At 42.8% G+C, this 19,712-nt stretch overlaps 1 protein-coding gene across 1 annotated transcript; it reads right to left on the reverse strand.

Annotated features, from left to right (window-relative positions):
- Positions 1-6,526: 6,526 nt before the first annotated feature.
- Positions 6,527-10,415, reverse strand: LOC138839678 (melanoma-associated antigen 11-like). Its single transcript, XM_070039254.1, has 3 exons — positions 10,347-10,415; positions 8,458-8,547; positions 6,527-7,573 (listed from the first exon to the last, which is right to left on the reverse strand). The coding sequence occupies exon 3, from the start codon at positions 7,508-7,510 to the stop codon at positions 6,617-6,619; it is 894 nt and encodes a 297-aa protein (XP_069895355.1). The 5' UTR covers positions 7,511-7,573; positions 8,458-8,547; positions 10,347-10,415; the 3' UTR covers positions 6,527-6,616.
- Between the last annotated feature and the right edge of the window lie 9,297 nt (positions 10,416-19,712).

The raw sequence follows: 19,712 nt of genomic DNA on the forward strand, positions 1-19,712 counted from the left end.
TGGCAAATTTAGTGTAGCTGCATTATTGAGCTTATGCCTGGGAAGGTTTCTTTTGTGCCTTCTTAGCTGTTATTTCAGCTTCTCACATATTATGATATTTTTCCTTTAAGAATCTCGAAATATGCAAGGGCAAATGGTAAACAAATACAACAGTGGTGCTTACTAGACACTGTGTTATAAATGGACTATGCAACTGTTTGGTGGAAATGGGAGGGAAGAGCTGTGAGGAAATGAGGGAAGAGGTAATTTTTCCCAAAAGAAAGGTACTCTTCACCTGACTTATGAAACTCTAATCCTTCTATATATCATCTTTATAATAATAATAAAAAGGAAAAATTATAAAAAGATTCTTAATGTTCAGGGTGTCCCCCATTGAATACCCAGACTCTGTTAGAGTATGCCTCTGCCTTTTTGCTTGCTTGCTTTCTCCATAAAGCCATGTTTCCTGACCATTGTGACTTGTCCTGAAAATCTTATTTTGCAATCAAAATGAGGGATCTGAGACTAAAACTCTAAGTGGAGGGTCCCTACTTCCTTAGGGAAACTATAAATCTTACCTGGAAGCAATGACAATACTGCTGATACTTCAAGAAATCTGAAGTAGAAGAAGGTAATCTCTTGTTTAGAGCCCCATTTTTTACAGGATCACCGGAAGGGTGAAGTACAATAATAGTGAAACACTTCTTTTTTTTTTTTTTTTGGTCCAGTTGTGGGGCCTGAACTCTGGGCCTGAGCACTGTCCCTCAGCTCTTCAGCTCAAGGCTAGTGCCCTACCACTTGAGCCACAGCGCCATTTCTGGCTTTTTTCTTTTTGCTTATGTGGTGCTGAGGAAATGAACCCAGGGCCTCAGGCATGCAAGGCAAGTGCTCTACCACTGAGCCACCTTCCCAGCCCATGAAACACTTCTTGAGTGATAACTTCTACTGCCATCCTCTGCTTTCAACTGGACTGCTCTGAAAGTTGAACCTCTCCCCTCCATGAACCTCACACTAAGGCTATTTCTTCCAGCATCCCTTGAGATGGAACGATTACATGGAGCACTGGTTCTAATGCTGTACTTCATTTATTTGTGGGATGGATTTCCTCTGTCTACTATCAGAAATTGCTTTTCTACTCACAAAGCCTTGTTCCTATCCTGTAAAAACCCCCAGAAAAATGCTTTGAGCCCCTGGACCCATTGTTGCAGATGCAACTCTTAACGGGAAGTGGACAGTGTGGATGGAGAGAGTCCAGGCGGGTCCTCACCTTGATATATGCCACTTTGAGCATTCTCTCTGGTGACCTCAAATCACCTTTGGAAATTCATGTCTTTCTCACTAATTAGAAGAGGAAGTAAGAGGAGACGAATAACCTCATAGTCAAGGAGATATTATTATGACTAAGTGTAGTGAAGCGTGTTTGGGGGAGCAGAGAATTTAACACTGACCACACCTTGACTCCTAGTAAATCCTAGAAACCTCCCTCATTTGACAAGAATTAGTGCTCTTTAGTCTGATATCTTTCCTCAGTCCAAGTCCTCACCTCCTGACATCTGGAAGATGGAAATGAGGCAGCAACTCATGGGGACAACCAAGTAGAGGATTCTTTTTTGTTTTTCAGTCTTCAGTTTTGAATTCAGGGCTTAGGCACTGTATTTGAAAATGTTTACTCTATCATTTTTGAGCTATAACTTCACTTCCAGTTTTCTGGTGGTTAATTGGAGATAAAAATCTCATGGACTTTTTTTTAACCAAAGCTGGCTTTGAACCACGATCCTCAGACTGAGTAGCTAGGATCACAGGTGTGAGTCACTAGCTTCCAGCCATAAAGAGGATTCTTATCTCCACGTCCTCATCTCTATGACTTAAATCATAAGTAGGAAGCCAGGGACAGGGTCTCTTCCCTATACTGCTACCTGGAGCAACTCTGGTCTGAGAGTTGGGCAGTTTCCTGTGTTTTACTTTATGGATCTCCTATTTCTTCCATAAGGGCTCTGCTGAGTAAAGGACACACTCCACAGAACAAGATCCACCCCTTCCTGAGACAAGTCTTAAAATCACAAGAAGCCTGGAACCCATGGCTGATAGCTATAATCCTAGCCACTCAGGAGGCAGAGATCTGTGGAGCTTGGGCAGAAAAGTTTGTGACACTCTTATCTCCAGTTAACTACTAAAAGGCCAGAAGTGGAGCTGTGGCTCACGTGGTAGAATGGTAATCTTGAGCAAAAAATCTCAAGGATAGCACCCAGACCCTGAGTTCAAGACCCAGGACTGGCATAGACACAGAGAAAGATGACCTGAATCAGGTCACCATGACGTGGGCCTCTCAGGGCTGCTGGGAGGTGGAGGACCCCTCTGTCTCTCATTCCTCCCTGAGTCCTACCCTTTGCTCTATGCATAACCTTTCCCCTCTCAGGACTGAATCTCCTCCCCCAGATTTCAGAGTTAAGTAAGGAATGGGACTCCATGTGAAAAGTAGAGGAAATGCTGAACTCCATTTGTACTGGCTGCTGGACCCCTCAGTGTTGCCCCATATTTCACCTGACTCCCTCTAGACCTGGGCCCCATCCCTCTGCTGAGGTAGTGCTCTTTCCACCACACCCCTCCCATCTCAGACCATAATGCGTGACAATCAGCTGCCTCCTCATCTTCCTCTAGGTCTCCCTCAGTATTCACCTTGACTTCTAACTGTGTCAGATATCTCTGCTACGCTCAAAAGCAGTTTTTTCTACCCAAACCTTAAGCCCTGTCAGACCCAGAGCATAAGTCAGGCATCACACTTCTGGTCACATGGCATGAGGCCTCCCTGGAAACACACCAGGTACAGGATTCTGTGGTCTGTGGTGGATTTTTTTTATTGGTTGTGAGGCTTGAACTCAGGTCTGGTGTGTGACTGTCCCTCAGTATTTTGCTCAAGACTAGAGCTTAATAATTGGATCCAGAGAGAGCTTCACTTCTAGATTTTTGGTGGTTAATTTGAGGTAATGTTCTCACAGAATTTTCTTCCTAGGCTAGCTTCAAACCTCTATCCTCAGATCCCAAGCTGAGTAGCTAGGATCACAGGTGTGACCTTCTAGCACCCAGCATATTCTTTATCTTGGAGTCTAAGGTCTCTTTCTCTAAAGATCCTGACTATGTCCCTTCCAATGAAAACCCTTTCTTCTTTTTGACCTAAGGCCAAAATTAAGGGACTGCACACCAGGCCACTCAGATGGGGCTAGCTAAGGTAAACATCACAGGAATAATCAGATTTGGGATATTCCATCTTCTTTAAGATCCTGACATTGATTCCAAATGGAGTGTTTCCATTCCACTGCAAGAATCAGTCTTATCCACTCAAAGCAAGTCTCTTACTCCCAGAATCCACTGATGCTAAAGGAGGAAGTTGGGGGGCATGAAGGTGTTCACCTGACAAAATGTTCCTGTGGCAGGTCTGATAGTTGGGAGGTTAATTGGGAGGTAGCTGCATGCTTGGAGAACCTCTTCATGTTCATGTGGACACTCATGCATGCTTTTCTCAGTGGCCCTCTTTTCCAACAATCGCAAGGTATACATAGTTCCTCTTCAAGAGGTCTGCACACTTTCCCTCTGTTGATCCCTCTTACAATCAAAGGCCACCAGCTCTATGACACTCACCCCAACCCTAAGCAGGAAGTCAGAGGTGCTCTTTTCCCCACAAGTGCTGCCAGGAACACACTGGGTTGATGGGAATAACCTATTTCATTGATCCTGCATTAGAGATACTCTTTTTTTTGAGATCTAAGACCAGGACTCAGATTAAACACTTGACATTTTCACTCGTTGGCTAATACTTTACCAATTGAGCCATGCCTCCAATCTCAATTATGGTTTCGTTCATTCTTTGTTATTTATTCTTTAGTATATTGGGGATACCCTTTATCCTCACATAAGGTTCTACTCTAGAGGGGCTTCATTCATAAGATCAAGTCCTCATACTCTTTGACACAAATTCTAATTGCAAAAGTGAAGGTGTCTCAAATCAGGTCACAGTTCCCTTTTGTTTCCATGGTTGATAGTAGTATGGAAATGTCTCTCTAATCATCTGAAAATGCAGTATCTCTGTTCCTTTATTCTTGAGTCTTTCACTTGACTCTAGACAGGATTCTACCTTCTTGTGACCTGTGTAAATATCCCTCAGGTTATGGAGTAGGATGAAGAATAAGACTCATCCTAAGGACCAGTTGGGACTTCATCTGCACTAAGTTGTATCAGCCTCAGTTTTACCTCATATCTCACCTGGACTCCTCATGGGATGTTGCCCTAATCTTTTCTTGAGGCAGGGCTCTTTGTACCAAACGCACACACAGAAGTCAGGAATCAGCTGAGTAGTCACCCTACATTGACACTTTCAAGGCTTACAGAAAGAATCAAGCTGGACTGGCCCAGGGGATCTTGGGGGTCCCAGTCTTGGTCTGAGGTTCTTGAAGTGGGATGATTGATCTCTCTGTGGGGTATAGGTAAGAGAAAGTTCTGAAGTGTGAGCAGAGAAGTCCTGGAATATAGGTAGATGATTCTCAATATTTCAGCTGCACTCACGTGTTCAGAAATGCACCATGGATCATCTAGAGAATGGAATACATTCATGTCCTAACCATGTCTCCTTTTAGCCTCAAGATGCTGAGAACAACAGGGGCCTTGAAAAGGAACAGCCAAATTCATTGTAGTGATCCATGTGGAAGCAGATGATAAGACACACACTTTCTCCTATGGACAGACATCATGCAACCTACCTAAACCTCTGTTTTCACCTGGGTATGTAGTCAGGTGAGCACCTTTATAACTCCCTCACCAACTGCGTCTGGTGAAGGTGATCTTGGAATTTGTATTTGCTTGAGATCCTTGGATAGGCAAGGACCACTTACTGGATAATTAACCATGAGTCTGAAAGTAGGGACACATGTTTACCCCATCCGTACTGGGTCCTGGAACACTCAGTTTGGCTTACTGCTTCTTTACTTCCTATATGATAAGTACCTCACTACTCAGCTGGAGCAGGGCCCTGTCTATTAAACAGCTAATCTCTCTTATAGTCTGATGTAGATGTCACAAAGCAGCTGCCTGGTCTTCTTTCTCAGTGCCTCTCAAGGCTCACAGCAAGGGAGGGCCTAGCCCTGTACAGGTCATCTCAGTCCCTTCCTATACCCTCAACTTGAGCAGCAGCAGGGTGTGTCTGCTGCCTTCCTCTGCTAACTTCAAGACGTGAGTTATGCTTGTGAGTGCTGGAGCTGTAGTGAAGGGCAGAGGCAGTCATTTCTAATGGTATTTCATCGCAGCCCTTTCCATGTGGGGATCTTGTTCATGTCATTCTTCTTCAGGATCTATCAGAGGACAAGCAGGTTCGGAGGACCCGAACCCAAAATGAACTGTCACAAAGTTCCAGAAAAGTTCCTCCATTAGAAATCACTTTGCAAATCTGGTTGTGAATAATCTTTTAGAATGATAGCTCCTAGAATTTGAAAGACTAGCTCCATTTCTGTCTGCAAACTGCTTGCCCACTCAAGTCACTGTTCATTGTTTTTATTTTTTAAAAACTGATCTGAATTGATCTATTTTCATATATTCATATCTTGCCCTCCTATAATATTCAATATCACCCTATCATTTAGCTATCATTTGCCACTGGTTGCCCTAACCAGTCCTCATTTTACAGTTAGCATTTGTCCTTCTGTGTTTTATTGGTGGTGGAGAAGATTATGTATATTGGAGAAAAGATGCAATATTGGTCATTCTCAATTTGACTCCTTTCAAACATGTTCCATCTATTTTTCTACAAATTATATAACTTCATATTTGTGTATGCCAGCTTGGGCTTGACCTTAGGCTCTTGGCACTGCCCCTCACTTTTATACTTCCAGCTCTACCCTCAACTTTTTTTGGTTAATTTGAGATATGATTCTCAAGGACTTTCCTGCTGGGCTGGCTTCTAAATTCTAATCTCAGATCTCAACTTCTTAAGTAGGATTATAGGCATGAGCCACTGGCAGTCGTCATAAATGTTTTCTTTTTATGAACTTTATTGCTATTGTTAAGATGATGTACAGGCAAATTACAGTTATATAAGTCAGATAAACAATAGATTTCTTTGTGGAAAGTGTCACCCCTTCCTTCACTCTCTCCCAGTTTTTCCCTCTGATCCCCCCGTGTACTTCCTTCAACAGTATGTTCAGTCAGTACCACTGCTGCATTTGTTCACCCTTTGTCCCACCCTTTCTGAGCCCACATTGCCTTCCCCAAAACAGATAAACAACCAACCAAAGGAAGAAAAAAAGCAAACAAGAAAAAACATTTTTGTTTCTATTTCCCAGATTTCATTTCAATCTATATTTTCTTGGTATGCCTGTTGCTTAAAACTCTACCAAATTGTGTACTAATTAAAGATGTTACCATGAGTAGATGGTAAAATAAAAGATTGTAGAAGAAATCAGGCATTGAGTTATGGGAGTTATTATTCAATTATAATTTCCCTGATATAAACAAAGCCAAGTAAATTCAAGAGCAATATATTTATTTTTTGAGGTTACAGAGATCATTTTCAAGGAAATCCCTATTCCACTGAGATGTTAATGTGGAACTGATTTCTAAACTGGTTTTAAAATTAGGAAAAGCCACTCTTCTATTAAAGAGTATCATCATGGGTATTTTCTCCATCTTCTTCCCGTAAAGCTTCGTCATAGAGTGATGCAAAGGACCTTGGGTCAATTCTGCTGAACTTGGCCCAGTGTTCCAGGACTTTCATTTTTGTGGTTTCTGCATAAGCCCTCGGGCCCCACATGAACATAAAGACAGTGGGATCACTGCCAGGCACCTGTTGGTATACTAGGTATTGTTCCCATACAAAATCTTCCATAAGCAACTTCCTAGGGTTTCCATAAAGGAAGTGTTCTCTGTCAGGATATACTTCCATCCTACTAAGCACCTGCCAGATGACATCTTCTGTGGCATAATTGCCTTCTGTAAAGATGATGCAGAGAATGATTATCAACAGTCCTGTCTTGGGCATGCCAAGGACATGGCTCAAAATACCATCATAAGTGATCCCTGCTGCTATACCAAGCACATGGGTATGGACAATAGGGTCCACCTCCTTCAATTCAATCCCAAAAAGCAGTTGCATACATACAGAAGCTTTGTCTAAGATCACAGAGAAGTAATGCTGGTAACCTCCTGTGACACGATTCAGCATTTCCATCTCAGTAACTGGTCGGCTTGAACAATACTTATATAGCAGGTATGGTACCAATGATATTGCTTCTTTCCGCAGGGCCATATGCACTGTCTCGTCATCATGGAGGTACAGATCCCTTGCGTGATCACTGGATTCCTGATCTTCTTCATTAATCTCCCTAACTGCCTCATCCAGGAGACCTTCTAAGACTTCCCTTAAGGTAGGGGGCATCAGACAAGTAAAAGCCTCCTTGGCCTGGGGGACCTGCTCATGCACCAGGCCTGTGGCCTCTCTTTGGGCCTGAGAGCCTCTCTCAAACTCAGAGGGAAAAGTATAAGGCATCATGGCTGTCCTTCCAGATAACAAGTATGACGGTGGAAAAGAGCTCGATTATGATGACTCCTAGGCCTGTGAGAGAGAAAGCAGGGAAGTAGTTTCAGCTAGGAATGTTCCGCCTGGCAGCTTCCTTAAGACTTACTACTGATCTTCCCTTCGGTGCTTTAGGGAGACATAGGTTCCCATCTCTCTCTTGTGTCTGCTACATGAAGTGTAAAAATTAGGGATCAACTCAACAACTCACAAGGTATTGTGAGTCTGAGTCTCTGGGGTGCTGGTAGGGCGTATAGTACTGAGTAATGTGGAGTTCTGTGTTGTGGATGGAGCATATGTTGCCATTTGCACTGCAGTCTTAAATTCTGACCCTAGCAGAGAATTTTCTGCTTGATTACAAGAGGGCACTACTTCAGGCCAGGACTTTCACCTCCTGGTCCCTACAGTGTGTACAGTAGTCTGTGAGACAGACTTCTTTCTCCTTTGGGCTCCAGCATGCAAGGACAACATGGTGCCTCCAGGCTTGACAGTGAAGGGGAGGTAGACTGCAAGTTCTTCAATGTTCTGCAATAGACAGCCTCTACTGAACTCACCCTGGGTGCCCAAAGTTCCCCTGGAGATACTACTCTCTGTGGGCCTAAGGCAAACTTACATCTCCTTATAATGGAAAAAAGGCAGTAAGAGGTCATCACATGTTACCAGTTACAAAAGTAAAGGTGACCTCATGCAGTGTGTGTGGAGGATTAGCTCAGTATTCACCTTGTTAAATACCAGTCTGGGAAATTTCCCTCTGAGCACCTGAGTCCACAATTCCAAACCAGTAACATATTTCTGTGAGAAAACTTAAAGATTTAAAGGGAGATGAATGCAGCTATGCTTTCTAGGTTTTCTCACAGATAAAGGAAGGGAAGGTTTGCAGTCAAGTCCCCTATGTGTGAGTGGGGGTTTATACCTGTCCTCACCTTAACTCCAGATTGATTCTAGACACTTCCTCTTTCTGGCCACATTGTTCAGCTGAATTCCCTCAGTGCGAAGCTTCAGCTCCTTGGTTCCTGGGAGACAGAAGTATATAAACAGTTCAGGGACTGGGAATGTGACTTAGTGGTAGAATGTTTGCCTAGCACGCATGAAGCCCTGGGTTTGATTCCTCAGTACCACATACACAGAAAAATCCAGAAGTGGTTCTGGGGCTCAAGTGGTAGAGCACTAGCTTTGAGCACAAAGGTCTCAGGGACACAGCCCAGGCCCTTAGTTCAAGCCCCAGGACTAGCAAAGAAATGGGAAGGGATGGTAAGGGGAAACAAAGGAGGAGGCAACAATGCTTGATAAGAAATGTACTCATTACCTTGCCCATGTAATTGTAACCCCTCTGTATGAGATTTTCGCAATAAAAAAATAGTTCATGTGTACACCCAGCAAAAATTTCTCAAGACTGACAAACGGAGTGAGATCCAGGGCTTTTCTTTAGTATGGGGTCTCTCAAGGTATTTATAATCACTCGTTTGATCTCCAGATACATCTTGAAGGACAGAACTGACATTTTCCTTATCCCCCTGCCTATCCTGAGAAAGCACTGGTGCCATTTCTTCCCCACAGTGCTGCCTGGAACCACCCGGGCATACAATGTAAGTAGTTTCCCCACATCTTGAAAAGGAGCCGTTGGTCTTCTCTAAGCTATTGGTCTTCTCTGCTGGGCAGAGGACATACTCTGTAGAACAAGTTCCACTGCTCCTGGAAATGAGCCTAAGAGGCTAAAGTGAAGGTGCCCTGGATCTAGGTATGCTGTGCTGGGCCTCCCCAGGATGGCGAGGGAGTGGAGGTCTAGCTCTGATCTGACCTGTGACATCCTAGCATTCCTACCTAAGTACTCCGCTATAATCCAGGGAGAAGTTCCATATCTCTCACCAAACCAGTCACCTCCCTGAAAATGGAGGAAGATCAGGACTCAGTCTGAGAATGAGGGCATTTTTGGTGTTTCCTGAAATCTCATCTTGACTAGGGAGTCAGTAATTATCCCAACTCTTGGATTTAGAAGTAAAGACTCAGTAGTTTGATCACCTGATTGGGGCTTCCACAGGGTTACCATATAAGTGGGTTATATTATTTCTAGGAGACTCCGAAGTGCTCCTCAGTCTTCATCTTTAGATTTAAGCCACTATCTGGACTGTCAGTCTGTTAAATTCGAGATTTATCTGTCTACCTAATCCCTAACTCTCTATAACCTAGAAAGGTAAGTCTGACACCATTACTTTGATCAGATAGCAAGGGCCTGCCTGGACTGACAGCAAGGGTAGACTTCATCTCTATTTCCCTTTAATTGAGTCTAAATTCCTGTCCTTAAAAGTTTTGGCCCTGATCAACCAAGGCCTTCATTTCCTTTATCACTCCATGGTGCAAATCAGTGTCCCAGACCTATGTCCACCAGGAATGTGTAAACCACTGACATAGGCCTGACAGAGTCCTGCTCTTTCCATACCAGTGTCTTCAAAGGTTTTCTCAGTGTCCCATGTGGTAGGAAAGAGTGAAAAAAGGTAGACTCCTCACCTAACCAGAGGCCCTGAGGAGTGTGGCTGAGAACAAAGATTAGCATAGATATTTAGGGGATCTGCCAAGAAGCTTAAAGTTTTCTTAGTTCCCCCTTAGATATCCAAAGATCTCTTCTATACAACGCCCCTAGAATAAGGCTGTTATTTTCACAGTATCTCGAGGAAGAATTTAAGGTTACTAGGGTTGGTAAGGTTTGAAGTGCCTACATGGTAGAGGAGCACTTGACTGTCTTGATATTCCCCAGGGTTCAGGACTGAGAGTGTGAAAGAAGCGACACTGGTGACTTATTTTATGATTTTTCTACCTGAATCTGAGCTTTTGCTGCTCAACTTCTCTCTCCTGGATGCGGCTTAGACAAACAGCCTCTCCTCAGCAAGTTAGTGTTCAAAACTGTCTCCATGGTCACAGGAATCTGAAGGGGAGGCTGGGGGAGGGGTGGAATGTTGTGCAAGAGCTGACACTGAGGTTACTCCTAGGATAGTAGGATTTCCTCTGTTCACCTTGTAGACACCTCTCCTGCCTGAGTCTCTCAGAGTCTGAATCCTTCTTAAGAAGTTAACACTAGAATTCCATTGTGTATATATACCACATTTTCTTGATCCATTCATCTACTGAGGGGCATCTGGGTTGGTTACATATCTTAGCTATGGTAAATAATGCTGCAATAAACATTGTTGTGCTGGTAGCTTTAGTATGGTCTTGTTTGTAAACATTTGGGTAAATGCCCAAAAGTGGGATTTCTGGGTCATAGGGGAGTTCTATGTGAAGTCTTTTGAGGAACCTCCATACTGCTTTCCAAAGTGGTTGAACAAGTTTACATTCCCACCAACAATGAAGTAAGGTTCCTTTCTGTCCACATCCCCTCCAGCATCTATTGTTGTTAGAGTTCTTGATTTTTGCCGTTCTAACTGGGGTGAGGTGATAATCTCAATGTTGTTTTGATTTGCATTTCTTTTATGGCTAGGGATGTTGAAAATTTCTTCATGTGTCTATTGGCCATCCTTCTTTCTTCTTCAGAGAAGTTTCTCTTTAAGTCTTTCGTCCACTCATTTATTGGGCAGTTGTTTCTTTGAGGATTTGTTGTTGGGGGGTTTAATTTTTTGAGTTCCAAGTATATTTTAGATATGAGACCCTTGTCCGTTGTATGGCTAGTAAAGATTTTCTCCCCAATCCGTGGGCTTTCTATTGATCTTGCTAGCTATGTCATTTGCTCTGCAGAAGCTCTGCAACTTTATGCAATCCCATTTGTCCAACCTTTCTTTGATTTGTTGTGTTTCTGGGTCTTTATTCAAAAAATTTCGGCCTGAGCCAAGGAGACCTAGGGTTTCTCCTATTCCATCCTGTAATGTTTTCAGAGTGTCTGCTTTGAGTTCAAGGTCTTTGATCCATTTGGAGTTGATTCTGGTGCAGGGTGATATGTAAGGATCTAGCTTTAGTTTTCTACATGTAGTTAACCAATTTTGCCAGCACCATTTACTGAAGAGGCTGTCTTTCTTCCATTCTATTGTTTTAGCTCCCTTATCGAAGATTAGATGGCTATAGGTCTGTAGGTTCATTTCTGGGTTTTCAATTCTATTCCATTGGTCCTGAGGTCTGTTCTTATGACAATACCAAGCTGTTTTGATTACTATGGCTTTATAGTAGAGTTTGAAATTTGGTATTGATATTCCTCCAGCAGTGTTCTTTCCGTTGAGGAGCATATGTTTGCTATTCGGGGTCTTTTATTGTTCCAGAAAGAATGACATTGCCCCATTTGTTAGGAAATGGAAAAACTTGGAAAAAATTATATTAAGTGAAGTAAGCCAGGCCCAAAGAAACATAGGTCCCATGGTTTCCCTTATTTGCAATATCTAGTATATGTATGAGTCAAGCGGAAAAGGTCAGATAATGTGATGTCAGGAAAATGAACCCTTAGATATGTATTTTAATGTTTTTTTCTTTCATGCATGTGTTTCTAACGCATTTATAAGATTATCTCTTTGTTGCTTTGTATGTCCCTCCCCCACAGTATAACCCCTGCTTTCACTATATTTGATGTCAGTATAACTTGTGGAGGAGATGGGGAAAAACCAGTTGTTTAAGGATACAGGCGGACCTGTTGCAACAATGAGAAGTACAAGTTGTCATGTCCAAAACGAGCTTTACAACGTCGGTGCGGGGGCGGGGGGGGGGAAGGAGAAGGATTGGGATTGGGGGGGAGGGGGAAGGCTGGGAAGGGATGTGAAGGGTAAACCAAAGGAGGAGGCTGCAATGCTTGGTAAGAAATGTACGCATTATCTTGCCCATGTAATTGTAACCCCTCTGTACAGTATGTTCACAAATAAAATTAAATTAAATAAAAAAAAAAGAAAATGCCAAGGCAGGATGGTTCACAGAAGTAATCTCAGCTGCTAATGAGAATGAGAAGATAATCACAGTTGGAGTGTAAAGTCAGGGAGCCCCAGCACATAATTGAGCCAGAGTGGGGAAGCCAACCATGGTCATAGCTAATCTGGTGGCAAAAATCTTATTGCAAGTCTGCACTAGACAAAAGCAAGAGACACTCCTTAAGGATCTGGGACACAACGTTTAGGTTCCTGGCTCAATTCGGAGAGAACTTTCCTAGCAAGTAGGATATCCTGACTTAAATTCCCAGTAGTAAGAAATGAAAAACAAATTGTTTAAGTAGGTATACTGGTGGACCCATTGCAACAATGAAATGTACAAGTCCTTATGTCCAACTTTACTACTTGGGAGGGGATGGGAAGGGATGGGAAGGGGAAACAGGAGGAGGCAACAATGTTTGATAAGAAATGTACTCATTACCTTGCCCATGTAATTGTAACCCCTCTGTATGGTATTTTAACAATAAAAAAATGAAGTGAAAGGGAAAAAAAAGAAGTTAACACTAAGCCTGCTGCCAGCTGTTCAGATCAGTAATCCTAGCTACGCAGGAAGGTGAGGTCTGAGGACTGCAGTTCAAAACCAGCCAGGGCAGGAAAGTCTGTGAGACTCTTCTCTTCAATTAAACACAGAAGAAGCTGGAAGTGGTGCTGTGTCTCAAAGTGTGAAAGTACTAGCCTTCAGCATAAGAGCCCAGGGACAGTGCCCAGGCCGAGTTCAAGCCCCCCAAATGACAAAAAAATATAATAATCTCAGACTAAAACTATGACATGCAACTTTCCCTCATATAGAAGGCATGCTTGAGGAGCAAAATACAGTGGCTCCTGTCTACATTCCTACCTCCTCAGGAGCCTGAGAATGGGAGGATCATTATTTGAGGCATATCTGAGCCAAAATTGTGGGAGAACTTTTGTCAAACAATGAAATGGTGTCTGTGACAGGACGCCTCACTACCAAGAATATGTGAAAAGTTGTAAGGAAGAAGTTTGAGGTCTGGGACTTCACAGGCAAAAACTGATAAATCCTGCTTCAAAGCTAGCTAAAGAAAAAAGCTTGGAGTAGCTAATTTGATAGAGTTCCTGCCTAGCAAGTATAAGGGCTTGAGCTCAAAACCCACAAAGCATTACACATAAAGTAGAAGAGGTTAGTGAAGGAGGGACACTCAGTTGATTAATGTCTCAATGCCCAAGGCTTGGGAATAACAGCTATTCATGCACTTGAAAGGAATTAGGAAGCATGGAAATTCAGAATGACATTCAAATATCCAGAAACAACATATGTGCTACAGTGGATAGTAGTGCTCAGGAAGGCCAGCAGAAAATGTGCACGTACTCCTATGCTTTCGCCCAGAAACTTTTACACAGTACTTCCTTGGGAAAATTAGCAACTGTTGCCTATTGGACAAAACATCGTTTTTCCTCTCTTGGGGGGGGGGGTGTGGATTTCTTTCCTTTTTCTAATGTGCCAGTGCTGGGACTTGAATTCATGCCTGGTGCCCTCCCTTGGCTTATTTTGCTCAAGGCTGGCACTCTACCACTTAAACCACAACTCTACTTTCTGGCTTTTTTATGGTAAATGGGAGATGAAAGTCTCTTGGATTTATCTGATTGGGCTGGCTTATAACTGTGATCCTCAGATCTCAGACTCCTGACTAACTAGGATTATAGAAGTGAGCCAGCAGTACCTGGTTCCTGGGAGATTCTGAGAAAACAAGATTCACCTTGAAAATTGATGTGTTCTCAGGTACCTATTCTGTAGTGATGTGTTTGAATTCTATGTTACCCTGTCTCATTTAAAGACGATTATGGAAAAGGCAGCAGAAAAAGTTCCCCTTTGTCACTCACCAGCCATTTTCTGCATTTCCACTTGCAATCTTATATGAGGATTTTCTCCTTCCATTTGATACAGCAGTGAAATCATCTGTGAGCCCACTAGTCTCCATGTGACCAGTGATACCTGAACACCTGTACAGGTACAATGTGTGAAAACAACTATTTTCCTGTGTAGCAGATTCTAGGCAAGAAACAATACAAAGAAAATGGAATAAGCCAGGCACCAATGGTTCATACCTGTAATCCTAGCTACTCAGGAAGATAAGATCTCAAGAGTTGCTGTTTGAAACCAGCCCTGACAGACTCTTATCTCCAATTAACCACCAGAAAATCAGAAGTGGTACTGTGGTAAAATGGGGAGCACTAGCCTTGAGCATAAAAGGTCAGGGACAGTACCTAGTTCCAGAATACAAGTCCCATGACTAACAACAGCAGCAATAAAAAGTGAATTAATGTTTCAGATTTAATGTAATATGACTGCTAAACATCCATTTGTGACCCTTAGGAAGATCCCAAGGTATACATAAAATCAGTTTCAATAAATAGTTGATGCTCATTTCTGCCTAATAAGGGTTCTCCAACTTCTGACCAAATGAAGAAGCTCTTCCATCTGTCTAAGTCTCCAATTCCCAATTTCAAAGAAGAAGGTCACAAAAATCCTACATCAAAAGCCATGTATTCTCAGAAATCATCCCTCTTCCTTCTGAGTTATAGTGCAAGTAGCATCTCATTATGGGACAAGTCCAAGGCTTCAGGAAATCATCATGAAATGAAAAACAGGGTAGACTCTGAAGAAGAGATGTGCTGTGTCTAAAATTAGCGTCTAGTTTGAACTTTTCTGTCTGAAGGACTATAACCAGCAAAGTAGATAAAGGATAGTCTGTGGAAGATGTGTGGATTTCTGCATGTAGTATTCATATATCTGTTACATGAAGATAGGGAATTTGTTGGCACCTCCAGAGGAGGCAACCAAGAGGGGTTGTGTCATAGGGCAGATTGTGGAGTTGAATGGAAGGAAAGAAGGGAGGTGGGTACAGGAAAATGTCAGTAACACGGGAAAGTGCCGAGACCTAATAGCACAAACTCTCATCATACTGAGCCTCTCAGATAACCTCAGTGGAATGGTTTCTTCTGGAAATCCTATTAAGTACAGCCTGTAGAGTAGAAAGTGTGGAGTTGCAAGGAAAGCAGGTGTGTGAGGATTCAGGATAATGCGATATCTCAGCAACAGGCATCGGCTGTAAGGTGTTTAGGATGGGAGGAGAGGAGGAGGAAGAGGCCATGGTAAGAGCCTCTCTTCAGTCATGAAACCATCTCACCCACCAGACCTACGGCCTTTCCTTGGGAATGAACACATCATTCTAGCTTGGGAGGATTGTGATTCATGTGACTGTGACGTATCACAGCTTTCCTTGAGGATCACTAGTAGTATGGTGGGCAGAAGCTCTGTGACGAGGGTTTAGAGGCCTTGTGGAGAAAAGAAATGGGAAGTGCCTATACCTGAGAAGTTTCCCCTTGGAGGCTCTCACATGGGCTCTTTCTGTTTGGTACTCTAGAGTCATAGAGGCTCCCGTCTCCCTGGTGGATCTGCTGCCTGAGAGCCTGAGGTAGCAAGGGAGTCAGCTCCTCAGGCAGGAGGCTAAGGAAGGCTGAGGCTCTGGGGCTACATGGAGGACATATGGGCATGGGCCATGTGGGGTGTCCTCTATTCCAGGATTGGAGGGCTCTAATACACATGAGTGTGTGTGCGACCTTGGCTCCTGACCTCACCTGGAGTTTGTGTGGTGGGTTATCTGAGCACCTGTTTCAGCACAAGAGCATTACCTGCTGATCTGTGGAATATACATTAGGGGCAGTGAGATAGCTGTCTTGCTGCTGTTATGTAGCCTTCAAGGACAGCAGTGGGCCCCCAAAGTTGACAAGAAGAGTGAGCTGAACTATGTGAGCTCCTCATTATTCTTGAGTGAATGGTCTCTTCTGGGCTCTCACCGGACTTCTGTGATCACTTAGAGGTGACCAGACCCCACCTTTCTCCTGGCCTTAATGAAATTTCCAGAAAAAAGAGGCAGTTATCTATCCTCCCATATGCTGCTGATGCTCACGGACAACAGCGTGAGTTGGCCAAATTCAGTGTTAGCCATGTGGATGGAAGACCTCCCTGAGGTATAAGGATATATCCTTCGACCTGGACAATGACATGTGCAAAGCTCAAAACAGAGGTGCATTTTGATAACTGTGGGTGCATTTAGCAAAAATAAGTATAGGCTGGGTGCCGGTTGCTCATGTCTGTAATCAAAGCTATTCAGGAGGCTGTGATTTGAGTATCCAGGTTCAAATCCAGCCTGGGCAGGAAAGACCATGAGGCTCTTTTCTCCAATTAACTACCCAGAAAAAGTCAGAGTGATGCTGTTGCAGAAGGGATAGAGTGGTTGACTTTGTACAAATGAGCTCAGGGTCAGAACCCAGGCCCTGAGTTTAAGCCTCGGGTCTGGCAAAAAAAAAAAGTAAGTGTGGCTCCTCCTACCACATTAAGGTCTCATTTTAGTTACTTAAAATTCCTGTTATTTAAACCTCAAAGAAATACAGAGCAACAACATGAATGCCAGGTGTGCTAAGGCCAGTGGAGGTCCAATAAGAATGGTGAGGCTGTCACCAGTTTGGTGACTATCAGCAGAGGGCTCTGGCTTGCTTGTTTCCCTGGCACAGAAGTCCATGTGTGTAGTCTTTACAGATGGGATGTAGCTAGATTGTTGTTGGTTCCTTAATGGGACAAGTAGATGGGGCTTCCTGCAACAGTTAACTATCACCTAAGCCCTTATAGAGCTCAGGCTTGTTCCTTCTAAGGACATCAGCCAAAGCTATTACTTTTAAGGTCCCTATCACCAGAACCATGAAGTGGGGAATTGGTGATGTCCTTACTTAGCCCCATAACACCTGTGAAGTGCTCCAAACAGGGATACTGATGAATTCTGTGCAGACCTTCTAGAGCAGACAGTGCTTTCTCTGCAAATCCTCTGCTTCCACCTGGACCTCTCACAGAGTTCAGGCATCGCCACTCCAATGATGCCAGATGAAGTCTGTTGCTCTTAGGGTTGGAGAGGGAGCTGAGTGAGGAGTAGGAGTTCTATATTGAATTGATACCACATGGAACTGCAAGGCAAAGAGCGTTCCAGATTGATTATTTTGAACCCTCTGGAGATAATGTTTCTTGAGGTCATATGATCCTGCTTAAACTCCCCAGACATCATGGGGCCCTCCAACCAAGAACATCAGATCTATTTTGAAATTCACTAGGATCCCTAAGGTAGGAGGAGAAGAGGCTGAAATGCTCCTCTGTTGAGATATGGCTAAGGACACAGAGTTGTCAGTTAGGGTGCACCTGAAATAGCTATCCTCCCATTTGTGGAGTCCTTCTATGTACATCCTCAAGTTCCCACCTCCACCACTCCCAGAGTTCTTATCTTTTCACCTTTCGGATCTTCAGTGGAGAGATGTTACTGTCTCACAGGATTCTAGGGGCAAAGGGTGGTCTCTAGCACTAAACTGAGAAGCATATTGCTAGATTATTGTGGGTCTCTATATTGAAAGACAGGTGGTCCTTCTCTATCCCAATTTCCAGTTAGAACCTTTTGCAGTCTATTCTCTCCATATCAAGGTCCTCAGTTTAACACTCTGACTATCCAGTCTCCTGCTACAGGAGAGAGTGAAGGCTAATTAAATACTTCATTTTACCAGATGCCCTTTGGAGTAGAGCTGAAAACACTGATGCAGGTAAATCATTTGAGGATACTTCAGCAGGGCTGTAATTCTTCTACTTACACTATACCCTCATCTTTACACCCACAGTGTCTGAGTCCCTCACATCCTAAGATGTCAGTTCAAGGGTGAGAATATTATGGTACCTGTATTACAGGGAGTTCTGCATGAGATGTGGGTTTGCTTTCCTAAAGAAACATCAGTAGTATCATCTTATATGGTCATATGTACATAGCTTTTGACATTTTCTGCTTGTCCTAGACATATACTAGTTATTGCAAATAAGGGAAACTATGAGACCTATGTTTCTTTGGGCCTGGCTTACTTCACTTAATATAATTTTTTCTAAGTCTTCCCATTTCCTAACAAATGGGTCAGTGTCATTCTTTCTGATGGAAGCATAGAATTCCATTGTGTATATATATCACATTTTCTTGATCTATTCATCTACTGAGGGTCATCTGGGTTGCTTCCATATCTTAGCTATGATAAATAATGCTGCAATAAACATAGTTGTGCTGGTAGCTTTAGTGTGGTCTTGTTTGTGATCATTTGGGTAAATGCCCAAAAGTAGGATTGCTGGGTTACAGGGGATCTCTATGTGGAGTCTTTTGAGGAACCTCCATACTGCTTTCCAACGTGGCTGAACAAGTTTACACTCCCACTAACAATGCAGTAGGGTTCCTTTTTGGCCACATCCTCTCCAGCATCTGTTGTTATTAGATTTCATGATTATAGCCAGATAGAGACACAAGTGGTTTAATCTTTCTTGCTGTTTTTTTTTGTGCTAATGAAATACAGTATGTATTTTATTTTTTTTTCTTTTTTTAAATTTTATTTTATTTTATTTGTGAACATACTGTACAGAGGAGTTACAATTACATGGGCGCTTTCACTATATTTGATGTCAGTATAACTTGTGGAGGAGATGGGGAAAAACCAGTTGTTTAAGGATACAGGTGGACCTGTTGCAACAATGAGAAGTACAAGTTGTCATGTCCAAAACGAGCTTGCTGTTGTTTTAAATGTACTTATAATGTACCATGTGAGATTTTTGCTTCTTTTGTATGTTCTTCCCCCATGGTATAACCCCTGTTTTCACTGTATTTGATTCTGGTGCCCTGTATCTTGTATATACATTTTTCTCATTTGGGGAGGGGAAGGGAAATAACAAAATGCTGAAATAAGAATACAGTTTGACTCATTGTAACAATGAGATGTACAAGACACTGTGTTGAAAATGATCTTTACAACTTCAGATGGGGGAGAAAAGGAGTTGGGGAGGTGGGGAGAGAAGGGATAGTACGGGAAAAACCAAGGAGGAGGTAATAATACTCAATAGGAAAGGTAATCATTACCTTACTCATGTAACTGTACCCCCTCTGTACAGTATTTTTACAATAAAAATGTATACAAAAAAAGAAACATCAGTAGAACACCATTCTTTCTAATGGATGAGTGAAATCCCCTTCTGTATATATACCATATTTTCTTGATCCATTCATCCATTGAGGAGAATCTGAACTTATAACATATCTTGTCTATGGTTAATAGTGCTGTAATGAACATGGTATATTGTCATGGTGGCTTTACTGTAACGTTTTGAATAAATTTCCTGGAATGAGGTTGCTGTATCAACAGGCACATCTATGATCATTCTTTAGGAACCTCCATGCTGCTGTTCAGATTCATTGAACAAA

Source organism: Dipodomys merriami, unplaced genomic scaffold (genome assembly GCF_024711535.1).
Source record: "Dipodomys merriami isolate MVZ:Mamm:240054 unplaced genomic scaffold, mDipMer1.0.p SCAF_3, whole genome shotgun sequence".
NCBI classification, from domain to species: domain Eukaryota; kingdom Metazoa; phylum Chordata; class Mammalia; order Rodentia; family Heteromyidae; genus Dipodomys; species Dipodomys merriami.

Coding starts and splice junctions, on each gene's coding strand:
- LOC138839678 (XM_070039254.1), bottom strand. CDS start 7,510: ATGATGCCTTATACTTTTCCCTCTGAGTTTGAGAGAGGCTCTCAGGCC.